This window comes from Thunnus maccoyii, chromosome 22 (genome assembly GCF_910596095.1).
Source record: "Thunnus maccoyii chromosome 22, fThuMac1.1, whole genome shotgun sequence".
Taxonomy (NCBI): Eukaryota; Metazoa; Chordata; class Actinopteri; order Scombriformes; family Scombridae; genus Thunnus; species Thunnus maccoyii.
This window is the reverse complement of record NC_056554.1, coordinates 7,519,689-7,541,817: the sequence shown is the minus strand read 5'-3', so window position 1 is coordinate 7,541,817 and position 22,129 is coordinate 7,519,689. Positions and strand designations below refer to the sequence as shown.

General features: G+C 36.1%; 1 protein-coding gene and 1 long non-coding RNA gene across 4 annotated transcripts; both read left to right on the top strand.

The window, feature by feature from the left end:
* Positions 1 to 2,000: 2,000 nt before the first annotated feature.
* LOC121889898 (C-type mannose receptor 2-like) lies at positions 2,001 to 4,486 on the top strand. Its single transcript, XM_042402122.1, has 5 exons — positions 2,001 to 2,034; positions 2,892 to 3,062; positions 3,311 to 3,532; positions 3,764 to 3,863; positions 4,234 to 4,486. The coding sequence occupies exons 1-5, from the start codon at positions 2,001 to 2,003 to the stop codon at positions 4,484 to 4,486; spliced, it is 780 nt and encodes a 259-aa protein (XP_042258056.1).
* A 10,398-nt stretch (positions 4,487 to 14,884) lies between these two features.
* On the top strand, positions 14,885 to 21,512 carry LOC121889438. Of its 3 annotated transcripts, none has more exons than XR_006093516.1 (4): positions 14,885 to 14,913; positions 19,580 to 19,588; positions 20,188 to 20,267; positions 20,464 to 21,512. It is a non-coding gene; the product is annotated as an uncharacterized LOC121889438 (long non-coding RNA). The 3 variants fall into 3 exon arrangements; XR_006093518.1 differs by lacking the exon at positions 14,885 to 14,913 and adding an exon at positions 16,914 to 16,942; XR_006093517.1 differs by lacking the exon at positions 14,885 to 14,913 and adding an exon at positions 18,895 to 18,907.
* Positions 21,513 to 22,129: the final 617 nt, after the last annotated feature.

Below are 22,129 nucleotides of genomic sequence, written 5' to 3'. Positions count from 1 at the left end.
TTACAATCATTGTGAATAAATAAGCTACTGCTTTCTTCTCTGACTCTGAGCACCCCTTGCTTGAATTAAATATAATTACACAACAGATGACACAAATATTGTATTAGACACTACCTACAATTTATGTGTTGACATCCAGATACCTTCAACAGAGTTATCACACATAAAAGACACATTAAAAATATAATATATGAATGTTTATTATTGTAGGTTTATGAAATAGAATTATGTTTTATCTGTAAATGATTCTGTCACAGGTCAGTGGTGTGGAGCTACTAGCAGGTGGACCAGAAAGTCTGACAGTAAAATGCGCTGTGGATCTGCAGGGAGCCAGCAGTTATTTACTGTACAGTTAGCATGTACCACCCTGTCTAGCTCTCAGTTTGGAAGTTTGAGAAACATGTGTGCATTTTGTGCTCATGTACATGTACCATATACAGTAGTTTAGCGTTCATACCAGACATGTAATGACTGAATTCACTGGCTAAACAATTTCCTCTTGGCTACATACCGCACCTCAAGTAATGACATAATAGCTGGTCATGTACTGTACTGTATGTATACCAGGAAGTGTAATGTTAACATTCATAAAGATACAAAGGTATCATACACTAAGTTACACTCTGAATAGTCTTGACAACTTTCCCAACAATTAGGGATTGTTGTTCAGAAACGTGATTCTGAATAGGAACCGGTACTAAATTTGTAAGAATCTGTAAGGTATTTTTAAGGTTGGCTCTTTAACTGTACTTGAAGAAACCAGGGAGCGAGATTAGCGCATCAGAAAATGTGGCTTTGATTTCATTTATGATCGTGCTGAGATCTCCTCTGCTCTCTAGTCAATGTTTGGCAGAGGGCATTGTTGAATATTTATTAGGAAAGTGGAATCAGGGACATAACATTTGATGTTGGCTGTGATTTGTAATGAAAAATGTAGACCTACACATATGAATGAGGAAACCTTGTAAACAAGGAACATTTTTTAGCTAAAGATAAGAGTGATGATGATAATCACTATCAGAAGGTCTCATGTTATCTACTTGCAAGAGATTTGCAGGGGAAATCCCTCAGTACTTGTAGGCATCGTCTTCCTCTAAGCATAGCATTCAAAACATTATAAAGGAGGTAAATAGCTCTTTAATCATTACCTCATACAGATTCAGATTTTTAGACTCTGACTCATTTATGTGTTGCAGGAGTGATTTCAGCATGGTTTTACTTCACCTGAAGGGTCATTTCAACAATATGAATTATAAAAAACAATATGAGCTTGGGTTTAGTGGGAAACTGTATTAAGCTGAATAACTATTAAGCTTGCATCAGGTTTGTAAAGAGGAAAATATTGTACTAAAATATTAATTTTATGCCTTTTTGGTGGAATTGCTGGTGCAAACACAATTTGGTTAAAAAATAATATAACAATAGAATAAAGTAAAAGTTAGCAGTAGGTTATCTGATTAGTAACATACGTACAGTACAAGTGTGCATAACAGTCAACCAATAACATTAATGTGAATCAATACTTTTGACAACCAGAGGATAAAAGTTTTGCTCTGAGCAATGTTGCGTGAGACAGATGAAGACAAGCTCACAGAGTTGAACAGGTTGGGTTTGACCAGACTTGCATTCCTTTTCAATCACCGCATTTGAAAGAGGAAAAATGAAGACAGTAAACTGTCAGGTATAGCTTTTACTTCCTGATTCCTTCACCAAGGTGCTACATACTTGAACACTCACAGCAGCTGAGCACTGATAACCATCAAACATGTATTTATCAAGCAGCACACAGTCAAGGGCATTTGATGTCTTGCATTTGCACAGGAGGCTTGTTAAAGAGCTAATAGTAAGTAGAATCAATAACTGTACCATAGTTTTTAGGGAAATGTGTTTGGGCTTTTAAATACTGGTACACATGCATATCCATTAAATCAAAAGTTCATGAGAAGAAGGATATTATCTTTCCAAAGGCATAGTTTCAAAGGTTTTCAAAGGTTTAACACATGGATTATGGACTGATCATCAGTGTGCTCACAGGTTGGTGCCTTTTGTTTGATTATTCTGACTGTTTGACTTTTTTAATCAATCTTTCTCAGTGTTGTAGCCTACACGCAGGGTTTTGGGGGAGGAATTCTCAGTACAGAAAAGTTGTTAAGTAGGGTCAATTTTTAAAATCATAGTCTTAAATGAAGATTATGATACAATGATTTTTATTTACAAAGAAAGTCAACCAATAGGCAATATGTTAGGGAGAGAATATGTACATGTCTCAGCCTAAACATTTAACTCACTCTTGTTTTATTTAAAAAGGGGCTATGAGGATAAATAAAACACTTTTTTATCTCACTGTAGTCCAATGCTTTAACAGTTCGTGCATTCTGCTCTATTTCAGTTGGTAGTTGAACTGGTTCTTTTGTTATTATAGTCAGTAGTGAACACTGAACACTGATTTAGCTGGAAACTTGATCTGGCTCAAGACAAATTGTTACGGCATTAGACATAAAGTCTTGTGGGGCTGTTTTGTTCAGTAGAGCATTCAATGTTTTCATTCACTACAGTGATGATACAGCTCACCGTAGTCAATTACAAGGCAGACATTGTGGGGTAAGAGGGTTTCATTATAATTACAGATAAATTAGAAACTTAGATGTAAATCAATCACTGTGCCTCACTATGAACAATATACAAAAACATTTCAACTCTTTACAAAGTGCTGTTTACTGTTCTTCAAACAGATGAGTGAGTGTAATATCATCAGTGAGAAGGAAACTTAAAACTCTCAGTGATTTCCTTGTACCTGCATGATGCATAGTTCCTCCACATATTCACTATAAAAGAACAAATAAAGCTTCACCCTAGTAAGTGATAAAATAAATGAATATGCTTTGTTTTAGGAGCATTAGTCAGTGTTGCCTCTGGTCAGTCTCGTCAGTACTACTTTGTGAACACATCACTGAACTGGACTGAAGCACAGAGCTTCTGCAGACAGGTCTACACTGACCTGGCCACCATAGAAAACACAGCTGACGTCAGTGCTGTTAACAGCATCGCATCAAACGACACAGGCAAGTTCTCAATACTGGAATCAAGTACTGTACATTAACCATGCAATCATCTTGGTAAACTTGCCACAAATAAAGGCAATTATAAAATATTATTTGTAATGTTAAAAAAATGATAAATAGAGGAGACACAACATTCAGAACATATCAACTGATCAAAGTCTATTCAGTAAAATAATTTATGTTTTAAGTTATTTCTCACTATACTGTATATTGCAGTTGTTTCATAGAATGAAAATCTTTTTGAACAGGCAAGGCTTGGATCGGTCTCTATGATGACTTGGTGAACAGCTGGAGATGGTCCCTGAGTAACAGCAGCTTCTACGGTGAAGGAGAGACAGAGTTTAGAAACTGGAATACTAATCAACCCAATGGTCTTAATGGGAAAGACCACTGTGTGGACATTTTTGAGTCCTCTGGCAAATGGCGAGACAGGCCATGCAGCGAGACAAAATTCTTTGTGTGCTACAACGGTGGGTTTTCTAATCAAGTTAGAATTAACAAAGGTCCAAATAGATCTTCTATATGGCATTTGGCATGGAGTTGACATGAGCAATATTTTATCCCCCTTAATCCAGATCATCAGATCTTGCTACTTTTTCTTTCACTGACACTTCATGCATACATTGCAGCAATATGAGTATTTCCTACAAGTTCATCCTGACATTTTTTTTTACAACTTATCTCCATCTCTATATAACCAGGTATAGTAAATGGCACTCCATCCTTTGTTATGGTCACCACAAGTTTAAATTGGACCGAAGCTCAGAGATTCTGCAGGGAGAATTATGTGGATCTAGCCAGGTACAGTATGTCCTAATGAAGACTCTGAGACAAAGTACACTGCTGACCCAACTACATAATTTTTTATCTCTTTTGTTAATGAAATCAGGCTTATCTCATAAAAATTCAGTTACATCACCAAACGCTGCCAAGGTGACCACAAGTCCTTAAAGTTTTCTATTTTTAATCAGTCAATTATATTGTCCATGTGGTTGAACAGATTAGCAAATATTTAAAATAACTACATAAGGCTCTATAATATATTCTCAAACAATTACTGACAATCTGTTGCAGTGTGCAGTGGATTCTTTTTTTGTATGTATGTCTGTCATGTTTTACCCCTTAAGTTATGCTCAATTTTGATATGCATATGCTACTGTTTCTCTTACAGTATAAGAAACCAGACAGAAAATGACATCATCACAAACCTGACGGGTGGGATCACTGTGTGGATTGGTCTTTACCGGGAAAAATTGTGGTCTGATGGGAGCACCTCTCTGTTTCGACATTGGGCCAGCTCGCAGCCCAACTTAGCCGCACAGGAGTGTGTCACCACATCGTTTAGCGACTCAGGACAGTGGTCAGATGATTACTGTGCCTCCAGTTTTCCATTCATCTGTTACAAAACAAGTAATGCATCTTGAATCCTGCTCTCACATTTAGTTTCATTATTGTAATAAGGCAGCTTACGATATATTGTCAAACAATCATTCCTAAACTAACACTTCAAATCTGTTTGTCTAATCAAATTTACATGTAAAGAAGACAGTTTAACTTAGATTTGTGAATTTGTGTACATGGACAAGTCTGTCTAAAAAAAGGGAAGAAAAATAGAAACGGGAAGGTTCTGTATTTTTACAGTTCTGATGTACAGCATAAATGAGGCTAATTCATCAGGCGATAATACAATACACATAAGCCTGTGGAAATCTCCACCTTGTTATATTGATAGCACGGTATTTAAGAAGATAATGAAAGGACTTTGTTGTCTATGAGACGAATGCTTGCCATCAATAAAATGTTGTTAACAGGCACAAAACCTTAATCAAGTCATATAAAATGAATACTCTCATTTCAGAATACATTTTTCTGAACAAAAGAAAACACGAAAAGTTACTGTAGAAGAGATTGACTGTCCACTGTCTACACATACAGTAATTTCAAATAGAAACTGTATTATTTTAATTACAAATATAAGTACAAAATGTTAGCATGGCTTACTTAAATGTGTCTCAACAGTATTATACTGTTTGATGTAAGAAGGCATGCTGTAGATTACCTACAGTAACAAAAGTAAATTCATCAACTGATTTATAAGTGGAGATTGATTTTCATTGAGAATAGTGATTATGACATTGATATAACAGATCATGATGTACTATAGGTCAATATATGTGTTACAATACATACATGAAAAAGCTGATGGATTAGCAAATATGAAAAAAAAAAATTATATCATTTCATTTCATCTCTGTCTTGTATGCCGTCCTCTTTGTCTCAATTCCACCCAATGCAGAAATCTTCAGATTGATAACACAAAATGAAACCAGCATTACTCTGGAATGGAATAACACGAACATCACCGACGACGTGATTTTCCAGTTTGATGGTACAGAGATAAACATCACTGCACCAGATGGAGATGGAGCAGTAACTCACACAATCTCATCTCTCACTGCTGGAACTAAATACACATTCACTCTCTTCTCTGTGTTTGAGAACGTCAGAAGCAGTGGAGTGACCATTACTGCAGTCACTGGTGAGATATTTCACACATTTACTGTATAATATATTATTTTAATTTATCTATTTTGAATCAGGCATAACACAGTTGTTCTGTCAATTAATTTACATACTATATGACAACCTGATAGATAGTAAAAGATGTATTCAGATGTATGAATGGTTACCTAACTGTTCATGCATTAGCTTGAATTGTGGTGGCAGCGACAAGCTAGTCAATGCCAGTTAGTAGCAGCCATAAGTGTTACCAACTGTAAACAGCAAGTATGAACAACAAGCAGTTAGCAGCAACAATATCATGTAATGAACCACATGTAGAACCTGGTGTGACAGGACGGTTAGTAGTATTTATTAGCAGTAATAGTAAAAGGAAACAACACATTAATAGAGTGACATTTATACTGACAGCTGTTTTGAATGGAATGAAACACTTTTTTGCAGCTAGTTCTTCCTTGATGAAATCAATCCCTGCTCATTTTCTTTTGCAGCTCCTCCAAACACAAACAGTTTGATATCAACAGGACAAGATGAGACCAGCATCAATCTGCAGTGGAATAAAGTGAACAACAATGTCAGCTTTATTCTCCAGTTTAATGGTACAGAGATAAACATCAGTGCACCAGATGGAGATGGAGCAGTAACTCACACAGTCTCATCTCTCACTGCTGGAACTAAATACACATTCACTCTCTTCTCTGTGTTTGAGAACATCAGAAGCAGTGGAGTAAACATTACTGCAGTCACTGGTGAGATATTTCAATTAAATAATATAACATACTGTAGTAAACCATTGCATTGTTTTAAGTGTGACAGTATACAACTAACATGTATTTGTTATGTCTGATATTGTGCCACTGGATGTCCTGCCTCCAATCATGTACCAGCCAATACATTAAACTCCCTCATTCATACACAATTATCCATCTTAAGTTCTAAACAAAACTTAACTTAACTTAACTTAACTTAACTTAACTTAACTTAACTTAACTTAACTTAACTAAACTGTGACTTTTGGAATTCCTCTTCTATTGTTCATTACATCCATCTTCTCAAACACACACTATGATATGGTTAATAATAAAACATGACAACTGACTCTAACAACATTCCTGCTACAACAAAAATGTGTCTTCTTTTTTTTTTCTCAGATAGCCACCATAAGGTTTGGCTCAAATTTAGATGCAAATTAGACCAACTTTAACAGCCAGATGGAGCAAAAAAAAAATTTCATGGAAGATCCTTTGTTAATCAATCTGTTACCTTCAATTTTTCTGTCTCAGCTCCTCTAAATGCAGAAAGCTTCAGATCAACAGGACAAGATGAGACCAGCATCACTCTGCAGTGGAATAAAGTGAACAACAATGTCAGCTTTATTCTACAGTTTAATGGTACAGAGATAAACATCACTGCACCAGATGGAGATGGAGCAGTAACTCACACAGTCTCATCTCTCACTGCTGGAACTAAATACACATTCACTCTCTTCTCTGTGTTTGAGAACATCAGAAGCAGTGGAGTAAACATTACTGCAGTCACTGGTGAGATATATTACTTTATGATTATACACTGTTGCAACTTAGCAAATCCTCATCTGCTTTTGAGTACACCAGTGTAAAACTAACATGTATTGGCTGGTCGTAATAATTTCTCATTAAATGTCTTACTTCAAAGCATACACATTATGTCCTTTTACACACATGAAAATAATCCCATTTAAACTATTTTCAGATTGGTATTCTTTTTAATTGTTGATTCCATCTCTTGTTAAACAAAGGGTCATGGGTTTCATTGAAAACATGAAAACTGGACCCAGAAGTAGTAGTCTGTCTTTCTCCTTGTTTGATTCCCTCATAGTCAGTATTAGATTTCGTTCATGTAGGGAAGCAAAATGGACCCACTGTAGAAGCGTCAAGGAATAAAGATCCATTTTATAGACATTTTTTCTTTTGATAAATGCATTTACTGTTCTTTTTTCTGTCTCAGCTCCTCTAAATGCAGGAAGCTTTAGATCAACAGGACAAGATGAGACCAGCATCACTCTGCAGTGGAATAAAGTGAACAACAATGTCAGCTTTATTCTCCAGTTTAATGGTACAGAGATAAACATCAGTGCAACAGATGGAGATGGAGCAGTAACTCACACAGTCTCATCTCTCACTGCTGGAACTAAATACACATTCACTCTCTTCTCTGTGTTTGAGAACGTCAGAAGCAGTGGAGTAATCATTACTGCAGTCACTGGTGAGATATTTCACTTCATCAGTGTGTATTGAGCTAGGCATTACACTGTTGTTCTGTCCTAGTAGTGTACATACAACAACATAATGGACAATGTAATATACAGTCATATACTGTATGAAAGTCAATGGCAAACTATTGGTTTTTGAATTACAGTGTGAGTTGTAATGTGATGGTTATGACTAGCCAGTTTATTCCAGTCAGCAGCAGTGAAATCTGTTGGCAACAGAACTTGCAGATTACAGCAGCAAGCAGGCAGCAGCAATGGCTTGAATTGAAAAGTTGTGAGAGAAAGCTGGAGTGATACATTTCACCTTGAAATGGGGGCAGGTAATAGCGAACAGAACTTAAGAGGAATAATAGTAAAGAAGAATCAGAAACAGATAATTGGATAAGACATTTAGACATACAGTGCTGTTAAGTGAGTGTGTGTTTAGGTGTGTAGTTAGCAGTTACGCTGATGATCTATTGCTTTAGGTGGGACTATATGTTTTTCTTTTTTACGCACAATACTTCCTTGGTAAAATTGCTCACTGTTCTTTTTTCTGTCTCAGCTCCTCCAAATGCAGGAAGCTTTAGATCAACAGGACAAGATGAGACCAGCATCACTCTGCAGTGGAATAAAGTGAACAACAATGTCAGCTTTATTCTCCAGTTTAATGGTACAGAGATAAACATCACTGCACCAGGTGGAGATGGAGCAGTAACTCACACAATCTCATCTCTCACTGCTGGAACTAAATACACATTCACTCTCTTCTCTGTGTTTGAGAACGTCAGAAGCAGTGGAGTAATCATTACTGCAGTCACTGGTGAGATATTTCACTTCATCAATGTGTATTGAGCTAGGCATTACACTGTTGTTCTGTCCTAGTAGTGTACATACGACAACATAGTGGCCAATGTAATATATAGTCATATACTGTATGAAAGTCAATGGCAAACTACTGGTTTTTGAATTACAGTGTGAGTTGTAATGTGATGGTTATGACTAGCCAGTTTATTCCAGTCAGCAGCAGTGAAATCTGTTGGCAACAGAACTTGCAGATTACAGCAGCAAGCAGGCAGCAGCAATGGCTTGAATTGAAAAGTTGTGAGAGAAAGCTAGAGTGATACATCTCACCTTGAAATGGGGGCAGGTAATAGTGAACAGAACTTAAGAGGAACAATAGTAAAGAAGAATCAGAAACAGATAATTGGATAAGACATTTAGACATACAGTGCTGTTAAGTGAATGTGTGTTTAGGTGTGTAGTTAGCAGTTACGCTGATGATCTATTGCTTTAGGTGGAACTATATATTTTTCTTTTTTACGCACAATACTTCCTTGGTAAAATTGCTCACTGTTCTTTTTTCTGTCTCAGCTCCTCCAAATGCAGGAAGCTTTAGATCAACAGGACAAGATGAGACCAGCATCAATCTGCAGTGGAATAAAGTGAACAACAATGTCAGCTTTATTCTCCAGTTTAATGGTACAGAGATAAACATCACTGCACCAGATGGAGATGGAGCAGTAACTCACACAGTCTCATCTCTCACTGCTGGAACTAAATACACATTCACTCTCTTCTCTGTGTTTGAGAACATCAGAAGCAGTGGAGTAAACATCACTGCAGTCACTGGTGAGATATTTCACTTTATTTCTATACACTGTATCACCTTAACAAGTCACCGTCTGCTTTTCAGTCCACCAGTGTCAAGCTAACATGTATCCACTCAGTGTAAAACTCCTCTGACTCTATGATTTTTAATTTATTGTTGATTACATCTCTGTTGTCAAATATAATTGAATGGATTAGATTATAAAATGTGAAAGCTGGATAAAGAAACATCATTATTAGTAATGCAAACAATACATTCACTTTTCAATTTTCTTGTATACAGCATACATTTTTATTCATGTAGGGATGCAAAATGGAGCATCTTTAACAGTCAAAGGAAACATTTACACTTTTTACAGACAGTCCTTTGTTAATACATTTTCTTTCCTCTCTTCTTCTGTCTCAGCTCTACCAAATTTACAAGACTTCAGATCAACAGGACAAAATGAGACCAGCATCACTCTGCAGTGGAGTAAAGTGAACAACAATGTCAGCTTTATTCTCCAGTTTAATGGTACAGAGATAAACATCACTGCACCAGATGGAGATGGAGCAGTAACTCACACAGTCTCATCTCTCACTGCTGGAACTAAATACACATTCACTCTCTTTTCTGTGTTTGAGAACATCATAAGCAGTGGAGTAAACATCACTGCAGTCACTGGTAAGATATTTTATTTAATGATTATACATTGCAGCAACTTAGCAAACCATCATCTACTTTTGAGTACACCAGTGTAAAACTAACATGTATTTGCTGGTCATAATAATTTCTCATTAAATGTCTTACTTCAAAGCATACACATTATGTCCTTTTGCACAAATGAAAATAATCCCATTTAAACTATTTTCAGTTGAGTATTCTTTTTAATTGTTGTTTCCATCTCTTGTTAAGCAAAAGGTGAAGTGTTTCACTGAAAACATGAAAACTGGACCCAGAAGTAGTAGTCTGTCTTTCTCATTGTTTGAGTCCCTCATAGTCAGTGTTAGATTTCATTCATGTAGGGAAGCAAAATGGACCCACTGTAGAAGCGTCAAGGAATAAAGATCCATTTTATAGACATTTTTTCTTTTGATAAATGCATTTACTGTTCTTTTTTCTGTCTCAGCTCCTCCAAATGCAGGAAGCTTTAGATCAACAGGACAAGATGAGACCAGCATCAATCTGCAGTGGAATAAAGTGAACAACAATGTCAGCTTTATTCTCCAGTTTAATGGTACAGAGATAAACATCAGTGCACCAGGTGGAGATGGAGCAGTAACTCACACAGTCTCATCTCTCACTGCTGGAACTAAATACACATTCACTCTCTTCTCTGTGTTTGAGAACGTCAGAAGCAGTGGAGTAATCATTACTGCAGTCACTGGTGAGATATTTCACTTCATCAATGTGCATTGAGATAGGCATTACACTGTTGTTCTGTCCTAGTAGTGTACATACGACAACATAGTGGCCAATGTAATATATAGTCATATACTGTATGAAAGGCAATGGCAAACTATTGGTTTTTGAATTACAGTGTGAGTTGTAATGTGATGGTTATGACTAGCCAGTTTATTCCAGTCAGCAGCAGTGAAATCTGTTGGCAACAGAACTTGCAGATTACAGCAGCAAGCAGGCAGCAGTAATGGCTTGAATTGAAAAGTTGTGAGAGAAAGCTGGAGTGATACATTTCACCTTGAAATGGGGGCAGGTAATAGTGAACAGAACTTAAGAGGAACAATAGTAAAGAAGAATCAGAAACAGATAATTGGATAAGACATTTAGACATACAGTGCTGTTAAGTGAATGTGTGTTTAGGTGTGTAGTTAGCAGTTACGCTGATGATCTATTGCTTTAGGTGGGACTATATATTTTTCTTTTTTACGCACAATACTTCCTTGGTAAAATTGCTCACTGTTCTTTTTTCTGTCTCAGCTCCTCCAAATGCAGGAAGCTTTAGATCAACAGGACAAGATGAGACCAGCATCAATCTGCAGTGGAATAAAGTGAACAACAATGTCAGCTTTATTCTCCAGTTTAATGGTACAGAGATAAACATCAGTGCACCAGGTGGAGATGGAGCAGTAACTCACACAGTCTCATCTCTCACTGCTGGAACTAAATACACATTCACTCTCTTCTCTGTGTTTGAGAACATCAGAAGCAGTGGAGTAAACATTACTGCAGTCACTGGTGAGATATTTCACTTTATTTCTATACACTGTATCACCTTAACAAGTCACCGTCTGCTTTTCAGTCCACCAGTGTCAAGCTAACATGTATCCACTCAGTGTAAAACTCCTCCGACTCTATAATTTTTAATTTATTGTTGATTACATCTCTGTTGTCAAATATAATTGAATGGATTAAATTATAAAATGTGAAGCTGGATAAAGAAACATCATTATTAGTAATGCAAACAATACATTCACTTTTCAATTTTCTTGTATACAGCATAAGTTTTTATTCATGTGGGGATGCAAAATGGAGCATCTTTAACAGTCAAAGGAAACATTTACACTTTTTACAGACAGTCCTTTGTTAATACATTTTCTTTCCTCTCTTCTTCTGTCTCAGCTCTACCAAATTTACAAGACTTCAGATCAACAGGACAAAATGAGACCAGCATCACTCTGCAGTGGAGTAAAGTGAACAACAATGTCAGCTTTATTCTCCAGTTTAATGATACAGAGATAAACATCAGTGCACCAGATGGAGATGGAGCACTAACTCACACAGTCTCATCTCTCACTGCTGGAACTAAATACACATTCACTCTCTTCTCTGTGTTTGAGAACATCAGAAGCAGTGGAGTAAACATCACTGCAGTCACTGGTAAGATATTTTATTTAATGATTATACATTGCAGCAACTTAGCAAACCATCATCTACTTTTGAGTACACCAGTGTAAAACTAACATGTATTTGCTGGTCATAATAATTTCTCATTAAATGTCTTACTTCAAAGCATACACATTATGTCCTTTTGCACAAATGAAAATAATCCCATTTAAACTATTTTCAGTTGAGTATTCTTTTTAATTGTTGTTCCCATCTCTTGTTAAGCAAAAGGTGAAGTGTTTCACTGAAAACATGAAAACTGGACCCAGAAGTAGTAGTCTGTCTTTCTCATTGTTTGAGTCCCTCATAGTCAGTGTTAGATTTCATTCATGTAGGGAAGCAAAATGGACCCACTGTAGAAGCGTCAAGGAATAAAGATCCATTTTATAGACATTTTTTCTTTTGATAAATGCATTTACTGTTTTTTTTCTGTCTCAGCTCCTCTAAATGCAGGAAGCTTTAGATCAACAGGACAAGATGAGACCAGCATCACTCTGCAGTGGAATAAAGTGAACAACAATGTCAGCTTTATTCTCCAGTTTAATGGTACAGAGATAAACATCAGTGCACCAGATGGAGATGGAGCAGTAACTCACACAGTCTCATCTCTCACTGCTGGAACTAAATACACATTCACTCTCTTCTCTGTGTTTGAGAACATCAGAAGCAGTGGAGTAAACATTACTGCAGTCACTGGTAAGATATTTTATTTAATGATTATACATTGCAGCAACTTAGCAAACCATCATCTACTTTTGAGTACACCAGTGTAAAACTAACATGTATTTGCTGGTCATAATAATTTCTCATTAAATGTCTTACTCATAGTCAGTGTTAGATTTCATTCATGTAGGGAAGCAAAATGGACCCACTGTAGAAGCGTCAAGGAAAAAAGGTCCATTTTACAGATATTTCTTCTTTTGATAAATGCATTCACTGTTTTTTTTCTGTCTCAGCTCCTCTAAATGCAGGAAGTTTCAGATCAACAGGACAAGATGAGACCAGCATCACTCTGCAGTGGAATAAAGTGAACAACAATGTCAGCTTTATTCTTCAGTTTAATGATACAGAGATAAACATCAGTGAACCAGATGGAGATGGAGCAGTAACTCACACAGTCTCATCTCTAACTGCTGGAACTAAATACACATTCACTCTCTTCTCTGTGTTTGAGAACATCAGAAGCAGTGGAGTAAACATTACTGCAATCACTGGTGAGATATTTCACTTCATCAATGTGTATTGAGCTAGGCATTACACTGTTGTTCTGTCCTAGTAGTGTACATACGACAACAAAGTGGCCAATGTAATATATAGTCATATACTGTATGAAAGGCAATGGCAAACTACTGGTTTTTGAATTACAGTGTGAGTTGTAATGTGATGGTTATGACTAGCCAGTTTATTCCAGTCAGCAGCAGTGAAATCTGTTGGCAACAGAACTTGCAGATTACAGCAGCAAGCAGGCAGCAGCAATGGCTTGAATTGAAAAGTTGTGAGAGAAAGCTAGAGTGATACATCTCACCTTGAAATGGGGGCAGGTAATAGTGAACAGAACTTAAGAGAAACAATAGTAAAGAAGAATCAGAAACAGATAATTGGATAAGACATTTAGACATACAGTGCTGTTAAGTGAATGTGTGTTTAGGTGTGTAGTTAGCAGTTATGCTGATGATCTATTGCTTTAGGTGGAACTATATATTTTTCTTTTTTACACACAATACTTCCTTGGTAAAATTGCTCACTGTTCTTTTTTCTGTCTCAGCTCCTCCAAATGCAGGAAGCTTTAGATCAACAGGACAAGATGAGACCAGCATCAATCTGCAGTGGAATAAAGTGAACAACAATGTCAGCTTTATTCTCCAGTTTAATGATACAGAGATAAACATCACTGCACCAGATGGAGATGGAGCAGTAACTCACACAGTCTCATCTCTCACTGCTGGAACTAAATACACATTCACTCTCTTCTCTGTGTTTGAGAACATCAGAAGCAGTGGAGTAAACATTACTGCAGTCACTGGTGAGATATTTCACTTTATTTCTATACACTGTATCACCTTAACAAGTCACCGTCTGCTTTTCAGTCCACCAGTGTCAAGCTAACATGTATCCACTCAGTGTAAAACTCCTCCGACTCTATAATTTTTAATTTATTGTTGATTACATCTCTGTTGTCAAATATAATTGAATGGATTAAATTATAAAATGTGAAAGCTGGATAAAGAAACATCATTATTAGTAATGCAAACAATACATTCACTTTTCAATTTTCTTGTATACAGCATAAGTTTTTATTCATGTGGGGATGCAAAATGGAGCATCTTTAACAGTCAAAGGAAACATTTACACTTTTTACAGACAGTCCTTTGTTAATACATTTTCTTTCCTCTCTTCTTCTGTCTCAGCTCTACCAAATTTACAAGACTTCAGATCAACAAGACAAAATGAGACCAGCATCACTCTGCAGTGGAGTAAAGTGAACAACAATGTCAGCTTTATTCTACAGTTTAATGATACAGAGATAAACATCACTGCACCAGATGGAGATGGAGCAGTAACTCACACAGTCTCATCTCTCACTGCTGGAACTAAATACACATTCACTCTCTTCTCTGTGTTTGAGAACATCAGAAGCAGTGGAGTAAACATCACTGCAGTCACTGGTAAGATATTTTATTTAATGATTATACATTGCAGCAACTTAGCAAACCATCATCTACTTTTGAGTACACCAGTGTAAAACTAACATGTATTTGCTGGTCATAATAATTTCTCATTAAATGTCTTACTTCAAAGCATACACATTATGTCCTTTTGCACAAATGAAAATAATCCCATTTAAACTATTTTCAGTTGAGTATTCTTTTTAATTGTTGTTCCCATCTCTTGTTAAGCAAAAGGTGAAGTGTTTCACTGAAAACATGAAAACTGGACCCAGAAGTAGTAGTCTGTCTTTCTCATTGTTTGAGTCCCTCATAGTCAGTGTTAGATTTCATTCATGTAGGGAAGCAAAATGGACCCACTGTAGAAGCGTCAAGGAATAAAGATCCATTTTATAGACATTTTTTCTTTTGATAAATGCATTTACTGTTTTTTTTCTGTCTCAGCTCCTCTAAATGCAGGAAGCTTTAGATCAACAGGACAAGATGAGACCAGCATCACTCTGCAGTGGAATAAAGTGAACAACAATGTCAGCTTTATTCTCCAGTTTAATGGTACAGAGATAAACATCAGTGCACCAGATGGAGATGGAGCAGTAACTCACACAGTCTCATCTCTCACTGCTGGAACTAAATACACATTCACTCTCTTCTCTGTGTTTGAGAACATCAGAAGCAGTGGAGTAAACATTACTGCAGTCACTGGTAAGATATTTTATTTAATGATTATACATTGCAGCAACTTAGCAAACCATCATCTACTTTTGAGTACACCAGTGTAAAACTAACATGTATTTGCTGGTCATAATAATTTCTCATTAAATGTCTTACTCATAGTCAGTGTTAGATTTCATTCATGTAGGGAAGCAAAATGGACCCACTGTAGAAGCGTCAAGGAAAAAAGGTCCATTTTACAGATATTTCTTCTTTTGATAAATGCATTCACTGTTTTTTTTCTGTCTCAGCTCCTCTAAATGCAGGAAGTTTCAGATCAACAGGACAAGATGAGACCAGCATCACTCTGCAGTGGAATAAAGTGAACAACAATGTCAGCTTTATTCTTCAGTTTAATGATACAGAGATAAACATCAGTGAACCAGATGGAGATGGAGCAGTAACTCACACAGTCTCATCTCTAACTGCTGGAACTAAATACACATTCACTCTCTTCTCTGTGTTTGAGAACATCAGAAGCAGTGGAGTAAACATTACTGCAATCACTGGTGAGATATTTCACTTCATCAATGTGTATTGAGCTAGGCATTACACTGTTGTTCTGTCCTAGTAGTGTACATACGACAACAAAGTGGCCAATGTAATATATAGTCATATACTGTATGAAAGGCAATGGCAAACTACTGGTTTTTGAATTACAGTGTGAGTTGTAATGTGATGGTTATGACTAGCCAGTTTATTCCAGTCAGCAGCAGTGAAATCTGTTGGCAACAGAACTTGCAGATTACAGCAGCAAGCAGGCAGCAGCAATGGCTTGAATTGAAAAGTTGTGAGAGAAAGCTAGAGTGATACATCTCACCTTGAAATGGGGGCAGGTAATAGTGAACAGAACTTAAGAGAAACAATAGTAAAGAAGAATCAGAAACAGATAATTGGATAAGACATTTAGACATACAGTGCTGTTAAGTGAATGTGTGTTTAGGTGTGTAGTTAGCAGTTATGCTGATGATCTATTGCTTTAGGTGGAACTATATATTTTTCTTTTTTACACACAATACTTCCTTGGTAAAATTGCTCACTGTTCTTTTTTCTGTCTCAGCTCCTCCAAATGCAGGAAGCTTTAGATCAACAGGACAAGATGAGACCAGCATCAATCTGCAGTGGAATAAAGTGAACAACAATGTCAGCTTTATTCTCCAGTTTAATGATACAGAGATAAACATCACTGCACCAGATGGAGATGGAGCAGTAACTCACACAGTCTCATCTCTCACTGCTGGAACTAAATACACATTCACTCTCTTCTCTGTGTTTGAGAACATCAGAAGCAGTGGAGTAAACATTACTGCAGTCACTGGTGAGATATTTCACTTTATTTCTATACACTGTATCACCTTAACAAGTCACCGTCTGCTTTTCAGTCCACCAGTGTCAAGCTAACATGTATCCACTCAGTGTAAAACTCCTCCGACTCTATAATTTTTAATTTATTGTTGATTACATCTCTGTTGTCAAATATAATTGAATGGATTAAATTATAAAATGTGAAGCTGGATAAAGAAACATCATTATTAGTAATGCAAACAATACATTCACTTTTCAATTTTCTTGTATACAGCATAAGTTTTTATTCATGTGGGGATGCAAAATGGAGCATCTTTAACAGTCAAAGGAAACATTTACACTTTTTACAGACAGTCCTTTGTTAATACATTTTCTTTCCTCTCTTCTTCTGTCTCAGCTCTACCAAATTTACAAGACTTCAGATCAACAAGACAAAATGAGACCAGCATCACTCTGCAGTGGAGTAAAGTGAACAACAATGTCAGCTTTATTCTACAGTTTAATGATACAGAGATAAACATCACTGCACCAGATGGAGATGGAGCAGTAACTCACACAGTCTCATCTCTCACTGCTGGAACTAAATACACATTCACTCTCTTCTCTGTGTTTGAGAACATCAGAAGCAGTGGAGTAAACATCACTGCAGTCACTGGTAAGATATTTTATTTAATGATTATACATTGCAGCAACTTAGCAAACCATCATCTACTTTTGAGTACACCAGTGTAAAACTAACATGTATTTGCTGGTCATAATAATTTCTCATTAAATGTCTTACTCATAGTCAGTGTTAGATTTCATTCATGTAGGGAAGCAAAATGGACCCACTGTAGAAGCGTCAAGGAAAAAAGGTCCATTTTACAGATATTTCTTCTTTTGATAAATGCATTCACTGTTTTTTTTCTGTCTCAGCTCCTCTAAATGCAGGAAGTTTCAGATCAACAGGACAAGATGAGACCAGCATCACTCTGCAGTGGAATAAAGTGAACAACAATGTCAGCTTTATTCTTCAGTTTAATGGTACAGAGATAAACATCAGTGAACCAGATGGAGATGGAGCAGTAACTCACACAGTCTCATCTCTCACTGCTGGAACTAAATACACATTCACTCTCTTCTCTGTGTTTGAGAACATCAGAAGCAGTGGAGTAATCATTACTGCAGTCACTGGTGAGATATTTCACTTCATCAATGTGTATTGAGCTAGGCATTACACTGTTGTTCTGTCCTAGTAGTGTACATACGACAACAAAGTGGCCAATGTAATATATAGTCATATACTGTATGAACGACAATGGCAAACTACTGGTTTTTGAATTACAGTGTGAGTTGTAATGTGATGGTTATGACTAGCCAGTTTATTCCAGTCAGCAGCAGTGAAATCTGTTGGCAACAGAACTTGCAGATTACAGCAGCAAGCAGGCAGCAGCAATGGCTTGAATTGAAAAGTTGTGAGAGAAAGCTGGAGTGATACATTTCACGTTGATATGGGGGCAGGTAATAGCGAACAGAACTTAAGAGAAACAATAGTAAAGAATCAGAAACAGATAATTGGATAAGACATTTAGACATAGAGTGCTGTTAAGTGAATGTGTGTTTAGGTGTGTAGTTAGCAGTTACGCTGATGATCCATTGCTTTGGGTGGGACTATATATTTTTCTTTTTTACATACAGTACTTCTTTGATAAAATTACTCACTGCTCTTTTTCTGTCTCAGCTCCTCCAAATGCAGGAAGCTTCAGATCAACAGGACAAAATGAGACCAGCATCACTCTGCAGTGGAATAAAGTGAACAACAATGTCAGCTTTATTCTCCAGTTTAATGGTACAGAGATAAACATCACTGCACCAGATGGAGATGGAGCCGTAACTTACACAGTCTCATCACTCACTGCTGGAACTAAATACACATTCACTCTCTTCTCTGTGTTTGAGAACATCAGAAGCAGTGGAGTAAACATTACTGCAGTCACTGGTGAGATATTTTACTTCACTGATGTGTGTTTAACCAGGCACAACACGAGACTTGATGATGAAATATATATTTAAATTAGTACTGAATCACCAAAATAGTTTGTAACTAATGGTTTATGAGCTTAGTTGCAATGTAGTGGTAGCCACTACCAAGTGATTGCAAGTAAGCATCTGGAAACCCAGTTAGCATCAGCAGTAGCCAAACTGAACAAATTGTGGGTGAAAGCTGATGCATTCTATCACAATATGGGCAGCTATCAGTCAGTTAACATAACCACCACCAGCAGTAGTAGCTGTTTGTTTGTTAGATTTAAGAATCCTCATTCATACACTTAAGAACTGCCCTTCAGTTTCACGTTGCATTTTTCCCTTCCATGTTTCTTGTTTTGTTTTGTTTTGTTTTATCTTTGCACCGTTCAAGGACAATTTAAATGACACACTGAACATCACCTCACCTTTTCTCGTCATTATTTTTTCCTCTCTTTTTGTGTTAAGTAAAAAACATATGTAATTTAGCTTACATTTAAATGAAATTCTAGAAAAATGTATACATCACATTTATTTAATATAATATATTTGACATTATTGTAACAAAATATTAATTCCTCTATATCTAATTTTCTTTCCATGTAAACAACCACTGTCTTGCCAAAAATGACTTTGACTACAACAGAAGGGCCTCGTAAGTATATGCATTTGTTACATTCATTACATGGGCCTGAGCTTTTGTTTTTAGTGCCCAATTGATAATTGTATTCTCATCAGATTTATATTATGATTGATTTCCCAATCACAACTGTATTGTTTTTATCCTTTATATTTATATTTATATTTATAATTGTACTTCTTGTTAACCATTCATTATGTGAATCTCCTTTTAATTGCAGCCAAAAAAATAAACTAAGCTACTTGTGTTTATAAAGCCATGAATTCATACTTACTATACAATTATTTAAATGGATAAAATTTCAACATCATTTATAAAATATAAAACAACAACAGTAAGTTTCATAAATGTTGGAATCATAATTGTTGTTTTAATGTATGTTATGACACTTAAATGTAGTTTTTTTAAAAAGTGCTATAATACAAATTATACTCATCGGTGATAATAACTAATAGTATACGATTATGTGTAGTGTTTAATTATTGTGATACAGGCACAATATTTTTGGTCAACATATTTTAACTGGTGTTGAATACTCATTAATGTAATAGATTATCCATTTATATTATAATGTGTATTATTTCATGTAACATATTTTACATTTATGTCAACAGGGTATGTTGTTGGATTGAAGATCAGATTGAACTCATATGTTCAGCTCTCAGACTCAGACATGCAGAGTGTGTTGGAGGAGGTGAGAATAAACTGCTGTTTCAATTCAGTCTCTGTCAACATCATAACAAGTTTCTTCTCACTTTTAATTCAAATAATCTACAAATTATTACGTTCAGTATTAACATTTGTTTTTTTTTGTCTGTTGCGTGTGTGTGTGTGTGTGTGTGTGTGTGTGTGTGTGTGTGTGTGTGTGTGTGTCTTTTTTTTTAATCCAGTTCTTCCGACAAAACGGATTGTCACCACAGTCCCTGAAGATTCAATCTGTCAAGACATGAGATGTGGACAGACAGGTTGAAGTAGGAAAGGAGGATGGATCTGTTTCAACAAGTCATTTAATCTTTTTGTCACATTTTGAATTGTTTTCCTTGAAGCAAATGAAAAAAATACCTGATGATTTTTCCATCTTCCAGTGAAATGTAGTTGAATTGTAGTCACCTATTTGTAGACTTTTTTAAATGTAAGACATGGCGTTTCCCAAATCCATCTAATTCTATACACTATAAGCTACATACATACTAATCCTTATGGTGTACTATTCTAGCTGCTGCAACAAAAATCAACATACTTTACAGACAAAAAAATATACAATATGTGCATCAAACTGCAACTTTGGAATGTCACTGCTGATAAAACTGTGTTCCTTACAATTTTATACTTTTTGTTTTGTTTTCCACATTTTGGAGCACCATTCACTTTTTTTCAAAATTAACCAGCCGTGAGTATCACTTTGGATTGTGGGACAATAGTGTACACCAGCAACACACTCAAAAAAAATCAAGTGTATTTAGCATGCATACTGTCTGGTTTGAGTATCCTTCATGTTGTCACACACAACATACTCAAAACCTGCTTAGTGTGTGTTGTATGGATTTGGAACATGCCATGATGGTTGGCAGTCAAGACAAGTTCAAAAAGGTCACTTGATCTATGAGTTTTTATTTTGTTATTTTGTTTCAATGTGAAATTTTGGAAAAGAAACTTTAAAAACTTACAGCACTTCCACTTACAATTCAGATCAATTGTAAGTATATGTGTGAGCCCTGCTACTGTTAAAGCTGTATCGAGTGCATAAAGTGAAGTTGTGGAAAATTCTTCCAAAACCAAAAAGCAAAAAAAACTTATAGCTGTGTGAAATTTTGTTTGTCAGTGTAAAGATATTATTGATACAGTATTGTGATAATGTGTGTGTAAATATAAACAGTAATAATATAAAATAAATAAATAAAGAGCCTTTGAATCTTGACAAATACATGGTGAAGTGATGAATGTGACTGTGTTTTATTCAAGTGCTTCCTTTCAGTTGCTCAATGCGATACAAATACAATATGATTATATAGTGAAATACAAAGATACACAACACAATACAATACACACTTGATCTAGACTTTACTCCTCCCACTCTGGAACCACATGGTGGTTGGGGAAAAAAAGTCCCAGAGGGAGGGTTAATAATGAAACGTGAAGGAGTTTGTCTTCACAACCACACTGCCAGTGTTTGCTTTTCCTACTTCAAAGGTCAAGTTTCCCATTGAGCAACAAGGTAAGACCGAGACAAAAATAATGGTGTTTCAACACCTTGATTAAACAAATAGAATAATTTCTGTGATGTTTCTGCTTTGTCTTGTACGAGACAGCTAAAATGCAACATTAAGTGGAATAATATTTAAAGCTTTTGGTCTTCATCCTCTGGTGGGTTGAGCAGTGAATTAAAAGTGTGTGTTATGTTAAAACACTTGCAGGATGATGAATTGCAATGGATGGAAAGCCAGTGTTTGGATTTTAAGGAGTGCATTCAGTTCATGTTTTAAGCTGAATTTACAGGGCGAGTTTCACATTACAGAGTCTGAGTCACGTGACTATGCAGGTGGACTTTGGTCACTG

Coding starts and splice junctions, on each gene's coding strand:
- LOC121889898 (XM_042402122.1), top strand. CDS start 2,001: ATGGATTATGGACTGATCATCAGTGTGCTCACAG. Junction 2,035..2,891: donor GATCATCAGTGTGCTCACAG/GTTGGTGCCTTT, acceptor GCTTTGTTTTAG/GAGCATTAGTCAGTGTTGCC. Junction 3,063..3,310: donor CATCGCATCAAACGACACAG/GCAAGTTCTCAA, acceptor CTTTTTGAACAG/GCAAGGCTTGGATCGGTCTC.